A 14,548-nucleotide genomic window follows, 5' to 3' on the forward strand; every position below is an offset into this window, starting at 1 on the left:
GATTCTGATGAAAAATGATTTTCTGTCTTCATCATATTCTACCATATGATGAGATAATTCCGCTTCCTCCATACCGTCAGGAAGAGAGGACAGCTTTTAGAGTCAGAATCTGAATTGTCATCTGGGATTAGCCTTCTTTTTTTCCTCACCAGGGTGGAAACGGAGGACATGTTTGATTGCGAGAAAGCTACTAGAGACTACTGTATCTCTACTCGCATAAGGGTTTTTATCTCATCCATTAAAGAGTGTTGTTCTTCCCGTATAATTTTCTCTGTACAGGCCTGACAGAGGGGTTTCTTATGAGCAACTGATGTTTTTTAGAACAAATGCCACATTTATGGGTTATATGGGTCTTTTCTTTAGATTTTTGGAGTGCCTCTTTGTCACCCTAACAAGAAAAATGGAAATCTAAGTAATTTATCCCCCTGCTAAAGAATCCCAGATCCCCCTGCTAAAGAATCCCAGATCCCCTGACAGTAATACTTACTGGGCCAGGGTTTGCGCTGCGCTCCACAGAACCAGAGCGGGAGGAGGATCCTTCTATCTCAGGCACTATAGATATGTATGATTTACCTTAGTAGAAAGAGCCCCTTGATCAGGGCGTTTTTATATCTTGCCGCCGGGATCAGCGCCTTCCTTGTCCAATTCGAGGGAATCTTTCTCCAGGGCCTCCAATCCGCTGTAATGTTCATAATTTCTGCATTTGCCACTACCGGAAGTAGGCCGCACTTAGTTTAGCTTTGGCACGAACATGCATTCCACCGACAGGAAGTGGTCATCGTGGAACTGAAAGTGGCTTTATCCAACGGCCAGCGTCCTGTACACGGGGAAGAGGCCCTGGGAATATGGCTGGGGAACTCATGGAGGACTGGACCCGAAGTTTCTTTGGGACCATTCAGCTTTACCTCCGAAGAGGGACAGGAGAACAGCAAAACCAAAAGCAGTTGTGGAGGAGGAACGATACGGATTGACCACCGCTGCTTGGTAAGTAAACAGAATTTTTAAAACTTACTAGACTGTTCCCAGAGCACCTCTCTGCCATGCCCCATGGGGACAGGAAAAATACGGATGGAGTTGGGATGGGGGCTTTTAACCTCTGTTCCCAGTCCCTATTAGGGCGTGGAGTCAACCTCCTGTGGTGCGGTCATGGAGGTTGCCTGGAGAAAGGGGCAGTAAAAACCCCTCAGGTGCCAGTGGTCACATCTGACACCGGCATCTGAGGGGTTAAATGCTGGCGATCAGAAATTTTTATGTCCATTGCCGCTGGGTCCCTGCTGTGCTCTTAAAAAAAAAAAAAGCTTCAGTGAACCTCATAACCCAGGGATGGTCTTATCTTTTGATCAAATAGAGCGCTCAGTGCCGATACCTGAACCTTCAGGGTACTAGTAGATAACCCCTTCTCTAGACCTTTTGGAAAAATTCCAAAATCTGGATGAAAGGGCGATGCCTATATATAGGGAGATTAACAGTAACGAAACCTGAAAATTCTATGTTCTTACTTCAAGTTCTAGGATATATCCTAGAAGTGAGCTTCTTAAACAGGTTTTCCCACGAGGGACATTTATGACATATCCACACGATATGTCAAATGTCAGAAAGATGCAGGTCCCACCTCTGGGACCCGCACCTATCTCTAGAATGTGGCCCCTATACCCCATTCTACCTCTGTGTTCCGGCTGATTTTCGGTCATTTTCGCTGCTTCTGTAAGCCCAATAGAACGGCATGGTAGTTACGGAAACAGCATAGCTTGAACGCTACTCTGCTTCCGTAACGGCCATAGACTATTATGGGAGTTACGGAAACAGCGTAGCTCATGGAGTTATGCAGTTTCTGTAACTCCCGACCATGTAATCAGGAAGCGGCCGGGAGTCAGCTTCAGCATAAAAAGCTAGAACGGGATTTAGGGGGCCCCGTTCTAGAGATAGGTACGAGTCCCAGAGGTGGAACCCGCATCTATCTTACATTTTTTATATACCCTGTGGATAGGTCATAAACGTCCCTCGTGGGAAAACCCCTTTAACTCCTTCAGGACGGAGCCTGTTTTGGCATTGTGGACGCAGCCGATTTTTTCAAATCCGACGTGTCACTTTATGTGGTAATAACTTGGGAATGCTTTTACCTATCCAAGCGATTCTGAGATTGTTTAGTCATGACATTGTATGTTGTTAATGGAAAAATGTTACCAATAAATTCAGAATTTGTGAATAACACCAAACTTTAGAGAAAATTTGCAAAAATGTGCATTTTTCTAAATTTAAATGTATCTGCTTGTAAAACAGATAGTAATACCACACAAAATAGTTACTAATTAACATTTCCCATATGTCTACTTTTATGTTGGAATCGTTTTTGAACGCCCTTTTATTTTTCTAGGATGTTACAAAGCTTAGAACTTTTTGCAGCAATTTCTCAGTTTCAAGAAAATTTCCAAAACCTATTTTCACAGGTACCAGTTCGGTTGTGAAGTGGCTTTAAGGGCCTTATATATTAGAAACCCCCATAAGTCACCCCATTTTAAAAACTGCAGCCCTCTGTTTTCAAAACAGCATTTAGAAAGTTTTAGCCCTTTAGGTGTTTCACAGGAGATAAAGCAAAGTAGAGGTGACATTTACAAATGTATTTATTTTTTTTGTCACAAAATCAAATTTTAATCCATTTTTTTTCTGCAACAGAAGGTTTTACCGGAGAAACACAACTCAATATTTATTGCCTAGATTCTGCAGTTTTTAGAAATATCCCACATGTGGCCTGTGTGTTTATGGACTGAACCACAGGCCTCAGAAGCACCTAGTGGATTTTGAGGCCCCTTTTTATTAGAATATATTTTAGGCCCCTTGTCAGGTTTGAAGAGGTCTAGCGTGGCCAAAACAGTGGAATCTATTTGACAAACTACATCCCTCAAGGAATTTATAGTCTTATAAGGAGAATTTTAACCCCACAGATTTTCTGAAATGAGTCCGTAAAAATTGTAATTACATTTTTTTTCCAATAAAACATTGAAATTATCATTTTTTACAAGGAAGAAAAAGCACCCCAAAATTTGTAAAGCAATTACTGCTGATTACAGCAATACTCCATATATGGTAATAAACTGCTATTTGTATATACGGCAGAAGGGAAGAAGAGCTATTTGGCTTTTGGAGCTCAAGTTTGCTGGAATGGTTTTCGGGTGTCATGTCACATTTGCAAAGCCCCTGAGGGACCAAAACAGTGGAAACCCCCCAGATGTAACCCCATTTGGGAAACTACAGCCCTATAAGAATTTATCTAGAGGTATAGTGAGCATTTTGATCCCACAGGGTTTTTGCGGTGAGGGCTTGTTTTTTGCGGAACGGTTGTTTTTATTGGTACCATTTTGATCCCCAATTATTCGGGTATTGTTATTTTATTATGGCGGTCACCGTGCAGGAAAATTATATTTTTATAGTTCAGCCCGTTGCGGATGCAGCGATACGAATTATACATAATTTAATTTTATTTCATTTTTTTCTAATAATAAAGTACTTTATAAGCGAAAAAGTGGGATTTTTAATTTTATTACTTACAACTTTCACTTTACTTTTGTACATTTTTTTTTTTTTTCTTCATCCCACTAGGGACTTCAAGATTTAACTGTTGGATCGTTGTTTTAATACCCTGCAATCGCTCTGCAGGGTGCCAATGTTGTTGCAACAACTTAAATGCGGAGGTCGCTATTGACCACTGCATTTAAAAGGTTAATCGGCAGGGATCACCGCTGTGATCCCACCCGATGTTTTCCCCCAGTACAAAGGTTGCCAGGAGCAGCCTGTACTGGCAGACGCTGGGCTGCGTGGAATGGCTGTGTGCTCCGTTAGGAGCACACGTAGATTAACGGGCTGCAGGCACAAGGACCAGTGCTGCAGCCCGTTACCCCTTCGTGGGGTGGTCAGGAAAGGGTTAAGCTTCAATAAGGTAGCCACCAATTCCCCAGAGAATACTCTACGGTTTAAGATATCCCTCTCCAGTTCGAGGCAGTTCAGGCCTTTTTACATTGCCAATTATTGGGCAAACGAGCGTTCACAGAATGCTCGTTTCCGATAATTGCCCTGTGTGAACTCCCTTTCTTGTTGAATTCACTGGGGGACACAGTACCATGGGAATAGGCAGCTAAAACTAGGTAAATATAGAAAAAAAAAAAAAAGGTGGCTCCGCCCAGTGGGTTATACCCTGTGCAGAGCAATAAGCTCCTCAGTTTATACCAAGAGAAGTATGAGAGCAGAGAAAGTTTAACACAATATGGTAAAACCTCAAGAGAATGTAACGAGGGCCAGGAGGCGGCTTTACATACCTGAAGGGCAAAAGCCTGACAACGCACAGCCCAGGAAGCCACAACTGCCCTAGTAGAAAGAGCAGCGACACGGAAGGGAGGTGCCCTACCCTTAGCAGAGTAGGCCATTTTAACGGCCAACCATATCCAGCTAGCAGTAGTGGCCTTTGAAGCCGAGACACCCTTTACGAGGGTCCTCTGGAACAGCAAATAGAGAGTCCAACTTCCGGAAGGACTTTGTAGTTGCAATGTAGACTCAAACATTGACATCCCACTGATTCCTGCCATTAACCCCTTCAATGCAGTGATCCAACGTAATCGCTGCATCAAAGTGGTTTATATGAAATCGGCAGCCTGACATGCGATGGCGACTGCAACTATGGCAACAGGAGGCCTAACAATAGCTTCCTATCTGCCATTACGGAAGCCGATTAGGCCCCGTCCGGTGACTACATAGGTAGTGCAATGTATTAGAACATCAAACAAACAGTTGGAGCTTCAAGTCCTCTAGTGGGACTAAAGAATAGAGTAAGAAAAAAAAAAGTTAAAATAAAAGTTGGAAAAAATACAATAAAAAAAAGTTTCAAGTAATAAAATAAAACACAATCGCCTTTTTCCCTTATCAAGTCATTATTGAAAAAAAATAATAAAGCCATACATATTTGGTATCGCTGCGACCTTAACGACCTGAACTCTAAAAATATTATGTTATTTATTCCGCACAGTGAACGCCGTAAAAAAAAAAAAAACTAAAAACTACTGACATAATTGCTATTTTTTGGTCACTTTGTCTTCCAAAAATTGAAATAAGTGACCAAAAATGTTACTTATAAAAACTAACTCGCCTCACTAAAAACAAGTCCTCATACAGCTCCGTCGACAAAAAAAAATTAAAACCGTTCTGGCTCTCACAACTTGGCGACAGAAAAAAATCCATTCTCTTTACAAAAGTTATTTTATTGTGCAAAAAGTTGTAAAACATAAAAAAGTGCTATAAATTAGGTATCACCGGAATCGCACCGACCCGCAGAATAAAGGTAACATGTAATTTATAACGGGTGAACGCTGTATAAAAAGAACTAAAAAAAATATATGCCAGAATTGCGTTTTTTTGGTCACCTTGCCTCCCAAAAAAGGATAACAATTGATCAAAAAGTCGCATGTACCCTAAAATGGTACCAATAAAAACTACAGCTCGTCCCGCAAAAAAAACAGCCTTCATACCACTACGTCTATGAAAAAATAAAATTAGTTAAGGCTCAAATAAGTCAGGAAAGAAAAAATATGCAGTTGTGCCGACCCGAGGGGAACATTTCTTCTGTTTCAAGAGGCGATTTATCAAGGCCCCTAAAATTATGGAACCAGGAAGGGTAGGGACCAAACATATCTGCTGGAAGTGAGGGTGCCCGTATTATACCAGGACAACACTTTCCCAGCAAAATTCCTCAAACTGCAAAGATGCCGAGTGTGGACCGAAAGGGGGATAAGGAAGGACCATTTATTAGTGCGACACCGGCCTGTGCAGAAAGGATAGTCACAGAGTAACAAATATCTATGGATTTTATTATTTTTTTTTACCCCATTATTATACCACCTGACTATGCCCCTTATATACTCCGCCTGGCTTACATGTACCCCCACATTATTAACGGAAAAACCAGTAAGACTCCAAACAAAATTACTACCAAGCAAAATCCACGCCCCAAAAGCCCAATGGTGCTACCTCCTTTCAGAACCCTACAGTGTGCCCAAACAGCAGTTTACTTCCACATAAATGGCATCGCCATACCCGGGAGAACCCTTTTAACAATTTTTGGGGTCTGTCTCCCCAGTGGCACGACATATTTGCCACTGAAATAGCATATCTAGGGAATAATTTAAATTTTTACTTTGTACCTTCCGCAGCGCAATCATTCATGGAAAAGGCCTGTGGGGTGAAAATGCTCACTACACCCCTTAATAAATGCCTTGAGGGGTGCAGTTTCCAAAATGGGGTCACTCAGCAGTTTCTTTTATTATTTCACATCAGAGCCCTGCAATTGTGATCCAATACTATGTAAATTGCCAAATTAGGCATAATTTTACATGGTACTCTTTCACTCCTGAGCCTGGTCGAATGTCCAGGCAACCGATTAGGGCCACACGTAGGGTGTTTCTAAAACCAGGAAACACAGCATAATAATTAGAGAGCTGTCTTGTTATGGTGGCACAAGCTGGGCGCCACATATTGGCATATCTATGGAAAAAATCCCATTTTCAGTCTGCAACATCCAGTGCACACCAATTTCTGCCAATCACCTGCGGGGTAAATATGCTCACAACACCCCTAGGTGAATACCTTGAGGGGTGGTTTCCAAAATGGGGTCACTTCTGGGGGGGATCCACTGTTTTGATCCCACAGGGACTTTGCAAATGCGACATAGCGCCCAGAAGCCAATCCAGCAAAATCTGTACTCCAAAAGCCAAATGGCGCTCCTTCCCTTCTGAGCCCTACTCTGTGCCTAAACTGCAGTTTATGACCACAAGTGGGGTATTGCCGTACTCCAGAGAAGTTGCTTTACAAATGTTAAGGTTCTTTTATTCCTTTATTTGTTGAGAAAATGAAAAATTTTGAGCTTAAGTCATGTCTTATTGAAGAAAAAGGATTTTTTTTTTAATCTTCACTGCCCAATTCTAATAAAATCTATGAAACCCCTGTGGGTTCAAAATGCTCACTACACCCCTAGATGGATTCTTCAAGGGGTGTAGTTTCCTAAATTAAGTCACTTTTTTGTGTTTTCACTGTTTTGGTCCCTTAGGGGCTTTGCGAATGCGACGTGGTCTCTGCAAACCATTCCTGCTAAATTTGAGCTCCAGAAGCCAAATGGTGCTCTTTCCCTTCTAAGCCCTGCCGTGTGTCCAAACAGCAGTTTATGACCACATGTGGGGTATTGTTTTACTCTGGAGAAATTGCTTTACAGATGTAGTGGAGCATTTTCTCCTTTAGTCCTTGTGGAAGTTAGAAAAAATTAGCTAAACCTACATTTTCTTTGAAAGAATGTAGATTTTCATTTTCACGGCCTACTTCCAATGATTTCTGCAAAAAACCTGTGTGGTCAAAATGCTCACTATACCCCTAAATAATATCCTCAAGGGGTATAGTTTCCAAAATGGGGTCACTTTTGGGGGATTTCCACTGTTTTGGCACTGCAGCAGCCTTTAAAACCTGACATGGTGCCTAAAATATTTTGTAATAAAAAGGAGGCCCCAAAATCCACTAGGTGCTCCTTTGCTTCTGAGGCCTGTGCTTCAGACAATAAGTGCACTAGGGCTACATGTGGGGTATTTCTAAAAACTGCGGAATCTGGGCAATAAATATTGAGTTGCGTTTTCTAGTAAAACTTTGTGTTACAAAAAAAATTTGAACATTTCACATCTACATTGCCTTAATTCCTGTGAAACGTCTAAAGGGTTAAAAACTTTCTAAATGCGCTTTTGAATACTTTGAGGGATAAAGTTTTTAAAATGGGGTGACTTATCGGGGGTTTCTAATATATTAGGCCCTAAAATCCGCTTCACAACTGAACTGGTCCCTGTAAAAAATAGCCTTTTGAAATTTTCTTGAAAATGTGAGAAATTGCTCCCTCCAGAAATACTGTGCTAGGTGTAGATTCTCCTTAGGACCCCCTTCCTGGGTCTTGCCACCTCTAACCATCTGTAGTTGCTCCTCCAGATCGGGCTGCAAGAAAACCCACAAGGGATGCTGGGCCCAGGAAACTTAAATTTATATAGTGTCAGGAAGCTAAACAATTGAACTCAAATTTATTGCCCCGACGCATTCTCCAGACGTGTAACGGGCCAGCACGTGTCAATCTCAGGCCGGGGAAAGGTGAGCCCATCCCCTCATACCGGCAGGAATCTTACCATGTGCCAATCACTCCAAGAAAAAGGTACCTAACCCTGGCATACCAGGGACTGTGCCTCCTCTCCAGGCACAGGATACCACTGACGTGGGAGGAGAGACTCCACCTTTTTATGCTGTAGGTTTCCTGTCCCAGGGGGCAGATCCGGTCTCACTGATGCGGTCATGGGTGAAGGGGAATTTCTTTCCCTCTGATTCAATACTCAAGACAAGTCCCTTAATAACAGTGGAGCACCACCTAGGTTCCTAAGGAGTAGACATCGACCTGTTACCAAAGCTTTTTTCTCTATAGACCTCATCCGCTAAAATCACATAATCCTGGCATGCAAAGGCACCAATGCTAGGGCTCCAAGGCAACTCAGGGGTAAAGTCAGATTACCACACCTTTAATGTTTTCTTATAGGGGAAAAAAATAGTTATATTTTTCTTTTTGCAATGTTCGCAAGATCCTTTTTATCCTTAAGGAAATATTAAGATCAGGTTGCAATAATCTAGAGCTTTTACCAAAACTCACTGGCCTCCTAAGCCGCAACACCAAGACAACTCTATTTATGCACCAAGCTCTGGCTTTGACTAGACCTGCTCCAGCTCAATACATTGCTCTGAGAACTAAAGTCTAAGGGCTCATCCAGATGAGCGTAAAACTCGTCCGTGTGCGGTGCATGGAAATCACGCACAGCACACAGACCCATTGATTTCAATGGGGCCGTTCACGAGTTTTCACAAAGCGAGAGTCCACTGCGTGAAACTCACTGCATGTCCTATATTGGTGCGTTTTCACACTCCTACGCGCCCATTGAAGTCAATGGGTGCGTGAAAACCACGCACAGCACACGGATGCACATTCGTGTGCTGTGTGTGATTTGCACATCACTTCCATTAAAAAAATAAAAATGTGCTTTGCGAGTGCGTGAAAAACACATGCCACTCGCAAAGCACAGATGAAATAACGCAACGCACTCAGACCAGCTTTACATGCTTTTTTACACGCGTAAATCGGTCACGCTCGTGTGAATGTAGCCTAAAGGATGGAACGCAATTTAACTCCAGATTTTTTTTCCCCAGTACCGCATACCAAACTTGCCAGCGCCCATCTTATTATCCGGAAATGGCTTAGCGCCTGGTTCTCGACCAGTCAGAATGCAAATCTATCCATAAGATTTGTACAGACTTAAGATGACCGTGCTTGACTCACTTGCACCCAACAACACTTTTGCCCTTAGATTTACTTCTGTATGGAAAGACTTAACTTGCAGTTAGGATAGTCCTTACCATTTGGCTTGCTGTCCGTGTGAGTTTTAAAGGTTTCATCCCACATTCCTGGCTCATCCTCTTCTTCCTGGCAGATAAGAAAATGGGTAAAAAGTTAGCATACTGACTAACCAGAGTAATGGTTAAAGTGGATACTTCACTTAAATATGGCACCCTTAGTTAGGACCAATTAGATGATCCAAAGTAGCATGTTATTTGTATGTTCTCTCCCCATTAATGGTTTCCCACTGTATAAACATATATATTATAGAATACATAATTTGTGCCGCATAACACCCACAATCTCACCTTCTTGCTTTCTTCTTCCTTTGCTTCTTCCTCCTCGCCTTGGTTTTCATTATCACTTTCAGTAGGTTCATCTGTCTTTGCGGAGTCACTACAAGCCGAACAAAGACGAGGGGTGAGGAGTGACGCTTCCAGGAGGATGGGATATATAGAAACAGAGGCAAGGTAGAGAGGAGGGAAAGGATTAGAAGATGAAAAGGGCTTGTGATGATGAAGGGATATGACATGTAAAAGACTATGTATAGCTGTAATTGAAGAGGGAACTATTCTATTATCACGATTGCTGTCATTGTAAGCCATCTACAATAATGTCACACTGCTGCTCGCCAACCACAAAGATCCCATCAGGTTATAAATGTGTCATTTAGCACCGCGGCAAATTTTTCGTTATACAAAAGAATAACTGAAGCCTAGACATGCATAGTTGTGCGTGAATCTATGTCAAACCCTACAGTCACTAAAGAAAAAGGAATAAAATAAATATGGAAGTCAAGTACAGTTAAAGCATACCTCCAATGACATGACCTAAAACTCATTTTTTGCACAGCTGAATAGAGCCTTTCACTACAATTCCAACGATACCTATATTATGCAGATAGCTACTTCCTAGCCCGAGATCCAGCCATAATACACGTCAGACGGTAAAAATAAAATCTGTGCTGCAATCACTGGATCCGTGAGTGTGTGACTAATGTTTTGTTTTTTACAAGTTCGGTTGTTTGACTACTTCGATGAAAGCGTTTTATTTCTATTCTCAATAAAATTGTTAATGAGGGGGGGGGGTGTGCGCGCGCGTGGGGGGTTATTTCAATAAAACATTTTTTCTGTGTTTTTTGTTTTTTAAACTTTATTACTGCCTTAGTAATGGCAGTTATCTGATTGACAGTGCCCATTACTAAGGGGGGCTTAGTGTTGGTCGATGGAAGGGCTAACACTAACCCCTCCATTATTACCCTGGTACCCACCACCACCAGGGGTCCTGGGAAGAGCCAGGTACGAAACAAAAACAAAAACGTGGAGCCCCCCATTTTTCATAACCAGCCAGATATGAAAAATGGGGGGAGCCCATGTTGTTTTGTTTCAGTAATTTTTCACCTTCCCAGCCTAATAGCATGTGGCTGCCCCAGTGCCCAACCATCACTTCAGACGGACGGTCGGGTAATGGATTGTGCCTGACTCTTCCTGGTACCCCTAGTGGCGGTGGGTTCTGGGACAACAGTGGGGGGTTAGTGTTAGAATTTTCACTGGCTAACAATAAGCGCCGCCTTAGTAATGGATGCTGTCAATCTAACAGTGGCCATTGCGGAAAAAAACAAAGCCGACACATAGAAAAACAATTTTATTGAAAGAACCCCCCCCCCCCACCCCCCACACACAACCCTCGTTAACCATTTTATTAAAAAATAAATAAAGCCGCCATTGGAGTCCTCGAATCCGAAGTAGTCCAACAACCGAACCTGTAAAAAAACAATAAAAAAATTTGGAAGAAAAAAAAAAAGGAGGAGGATGGAGTAGCATAGTAGACTACTCTAATCCATCCTGAGGGATCTCATAACAAAAGCAAACAAAAAAACACTGTATACTTTTTTTTTTACATGAGAGCCTATGGGTGACAGATGCTACTGTATGGCATCAGTCACAGGTATACATTAAACATATACCTCTGGGAGCTCCCAACATCATTGCCCATAAAAGGACAGTGATGTCAGGGGCTTCCTCAGTCGGAATCCCCAGGCAGTGCGCTAGTAGAGACTCTGCCCCAGGAAAGCTCCTGGCGTCACTGTTCATATATGGACAGTGATGTTAGGAGCAGAGCAGGAGTCCCAGGCAGAGCCTGGGCTCTGGGGTTGCCCCTGACATTATTATCTAACATCACTGCCCATATATAGAAGCTTCCACAGAGCCAGTGTACTGCAGCAGAGCCTCTACTACCGCTCTGCCGAGGACTTCAGCTCTGCCCTGGACTTTACTATCCATATATGAACAGTGATGTCGGGAGCAGTGCCATGAATAGGGCCTAGAGTGAAGAGGCTCGGGAGCACGCACGTCAGCCTCCCCCTCAGCCTCTGTTCTGTATAGAATCTGTAGCCAGCATCTGATGTTGCTGGCTACTGATTCCAATTGACAACGAGTGGGGACTGCCGAAGTAGAAGAGACAGAGGAGCAGCAAGAGGGAAGACTACAGCATAGCAGGCTAACGCTTGCTGTAAGGTAAATATAGAAAAAACTTTTATGTGTGAACTTTTCAATATATTATCTTTACAGGTACACTTTAAGCTCAAGATTCAAAATGAAACACTCCAAATGCTTTGTACTTCAAGAAAATCGTGAAGGCCACACCAACGCAATTGCTTGCAATAATACACCAACAGAACACATGCAGTGCTATTGTTTTCCTACTGATGCCCAATGTTCAAGAAGTCCTCATCCTCTGGTGCCAGCTACTGGTTAACCCACCCACTTGTTCCCGTAAAGAGGTGCAGAAAACAATTATGGACAACATCGTAAACCAATGTCATGATGACAATCTTTTATGTAGCATGTAGGAGAGGTCAGCAGCACGAGCAAGGTAGAAAATCCCAGCCAGGGATGGTGCAAGCAGCAAAAAGTCCCAGGTCCAACGGGACAACCAATGCACAGTAATAAGAAAAAAAACTGCAGCACTCCGATATCCAAACAAGTGAAAGTTTATTCACCAAGCATAAAAGAACAGCAACGTTTCAACCCCTATTGGGTCTTTGTCAAGCATGGTGATAGTACATTGGTGCACACTTTATATAAACACATGTATTGTAACATCACTTCCTGAACGTGTTAAAACCTCAACAATAGTAAAATGCCCTCAAGTAAAATTCTCACATAGTGCAAAGAGCCTCCACATCATCAGAATCTAATACAGTACAAATAGTTCCATCTAGAGTGCATACGCATGCGCGGCCCAGAGTGAGACCACGAGGCGTATCTATGGTAACGGCTGACGCCGGAAATTGACGGAATTGACACTTTGTTATGCGCCGCGAGGACCTTGGATTTACACGAGGCGAGAGATTGATCCAAACAGACTGTTCTACAGGTAATACACTAGCGATCTTGAAATGTATTTGTACTGTATTAGATTCTAATGATGTGGAGGCTCTTCGCACTGTGTGAGAATTTTACTATTGTTGAGGTTTTAACACGTTCACAAGTGATGTTACAATACATGTGTTTATATAAAGTGTGCACCAATGTACTATCACCATGCTTGACAAAGACCCAATAGGGGTTGAAACGTTGCTGTTCTTTTATGCTTGGTGAATAAACTTTCACTTGTTTGGATATCGGAGTGCTGCAGTTTTTCTTATTATTACTAATCTTTTATGTAGCCTACTTTTACCTACAGGAACTCTAAATGTAGAAAACACACAAACACGATAAGATTCAATTCTGTTTAATTTTGCAATAAAACCTGTGAGAGCTATAATTAATAACTGTTCTATATGTAATATTTGTTCCAGGAGATCAGCCTCTCTCTCCACTACGAACATACCTTAGACAAGAGCGGCCTGACTAGGGCAACTCACAACTGCAAGAGCCCTACCCAACTGCCCAGTCTGTTAAAAGAAACATTAATAAGCACTGCCCCTTCAGCCAGTCAAAAATACAAAAAAATAATAATAGCCTTGTAGAGACAAAGTACTAATTTTCTTATTATAGGACAAACTCCTAGGTTGTGTTAGGTCAAAGCTTAAGTTGTTGACTTAGAGACTCTGTCACCACATTAGAAGTGCCATATCTCCTATATAAGGAGATGGGCGCTGTAATGTAGGTGACAGCAGTCCTTTTTATTTAGAAAAACGATCTATTTTTATCACGTTAGGAGCGATTTTAGCTTTATGCTAATTCGTTTCTTAATGCCCAAGTGGGCGTATTTTTACTTTAGACCAAGTGGGCGTTGTACAGAGGAGTGTATGACGCTGACCAATCAGCGTCATGCACTTCTCTCCATTCATTTAGTCAGCGCATAGTGACACTACGTTGTTCGCTATGTGCTGTCTTATACTGACATATTAACTGAAGTGTTTAGACAGTGACTAGACATTTCTTCCAGACAGGACGGGATGTCTGTTCACAATAGCTGCACTTCGTTATAGCGCCCATCTCCTTATGTAGGAGATAGGGCACTTATAATGTGGTGACAGAGTCTCTTTAAGTTGTTAATCTAATGTCAAAGCTTAAGTACGTCAGTCATGTGTAAAAGTATATTAGCAAGTGGGATCAATGATTACCTAGAGAAAAGATTCTTCACTTTATGCCACATGTTACCGACAGCGCTACTAACTTTAGCCGAGAGACTGGGAAGGGATAGGATGGAGAAGAGTAGGTAGAAAGAAAAAGGAGGATGGGGCATAGAGCAAAAAAGAAAGAAAAAACACATTTCAGTTTCAATTCCCAGGTACTTAAAAAAAACAACCCACCGCATCCTTAACTCAATGTTAATTTTAATTAATTAGGATTCTGTACCATTACTTATACTGAATGCCAGGCCCATAATTACAACCCCATCACATATGAGCCCTCTTCCCCACATCCAGATATCCCATATTACTCACGTGTCTTTCCTTTCCCTAAACTGCTCGAAGTAAAGCAAGCCACGAGAGTTTATACTCAGTACTAAATCTCGCCCGGCCAGGATATCCAATCGAAAAGGTGATCCGGTCACTAATAGTTTGTGCTCATCACTGCCCAAGGATAATTCCAGAGTATTGTCGTCCTGTCCAGTTACCTGCAGACTGTTATAATAGTCATAAATACACAGCAC

The 14,548-nt window shown here is 42.2% G+C and overlaps 1 protein-coding gene across 2 annotated transcripts in view; it reads right to left on the reverse strand.

The window, feature by feature from the left end:
* GANAB (glucosidase II alpha subunit) overlaps window positions 1-14,548 on the reverse strand; it is a 95,092-nt gene that overhangs the window by 35,596 nt on the left and 44,948 nt on the right. The window contains exons 5-8 of one of the 2 annotated variants that reach the window (XM_075837320.1): window positions 14,340-14,519; window positions 14,016-14,081; window positions 9,751-9,838; window positions 9,463-9,529 (exon numbers count right to left, since the gene is read on the reverse strand). In XM_075837320.1, coding sequence (XP_075693435.1) covers window positions 9,463-9,529; window positions 9,751-9,838; window positions 14,016-14,081; window positions 14,340-14,519 — 401 coding nt within the window. The remainder of the gene's footprint in view (window positions 1-9,462; window positions 9,530-9,750; window positions 9,839-14,015; window positions 14,082-14,339; window positions 14,520-14,548) is intronic. The other variant, XM_075837321.1, reaches the window with a different exon arrangement.

Source organism: Rhinoderma darwinii, chromosome 9 (genome assembly GCF_050947455.1).
Source record: "Rhinoderma darwinii isolate aRhiDar2 chromosome 9, aRhiDar2.hap1, whole genome shotgun sequence".
Classification (NCBI taxonomy): domain Eukaryota; kingdom Metazoa; phylum Chordata; class Amphibia; order Anura; family Rhinodermatidae; genus Rhinoderma; species Rhinoderma darwinii.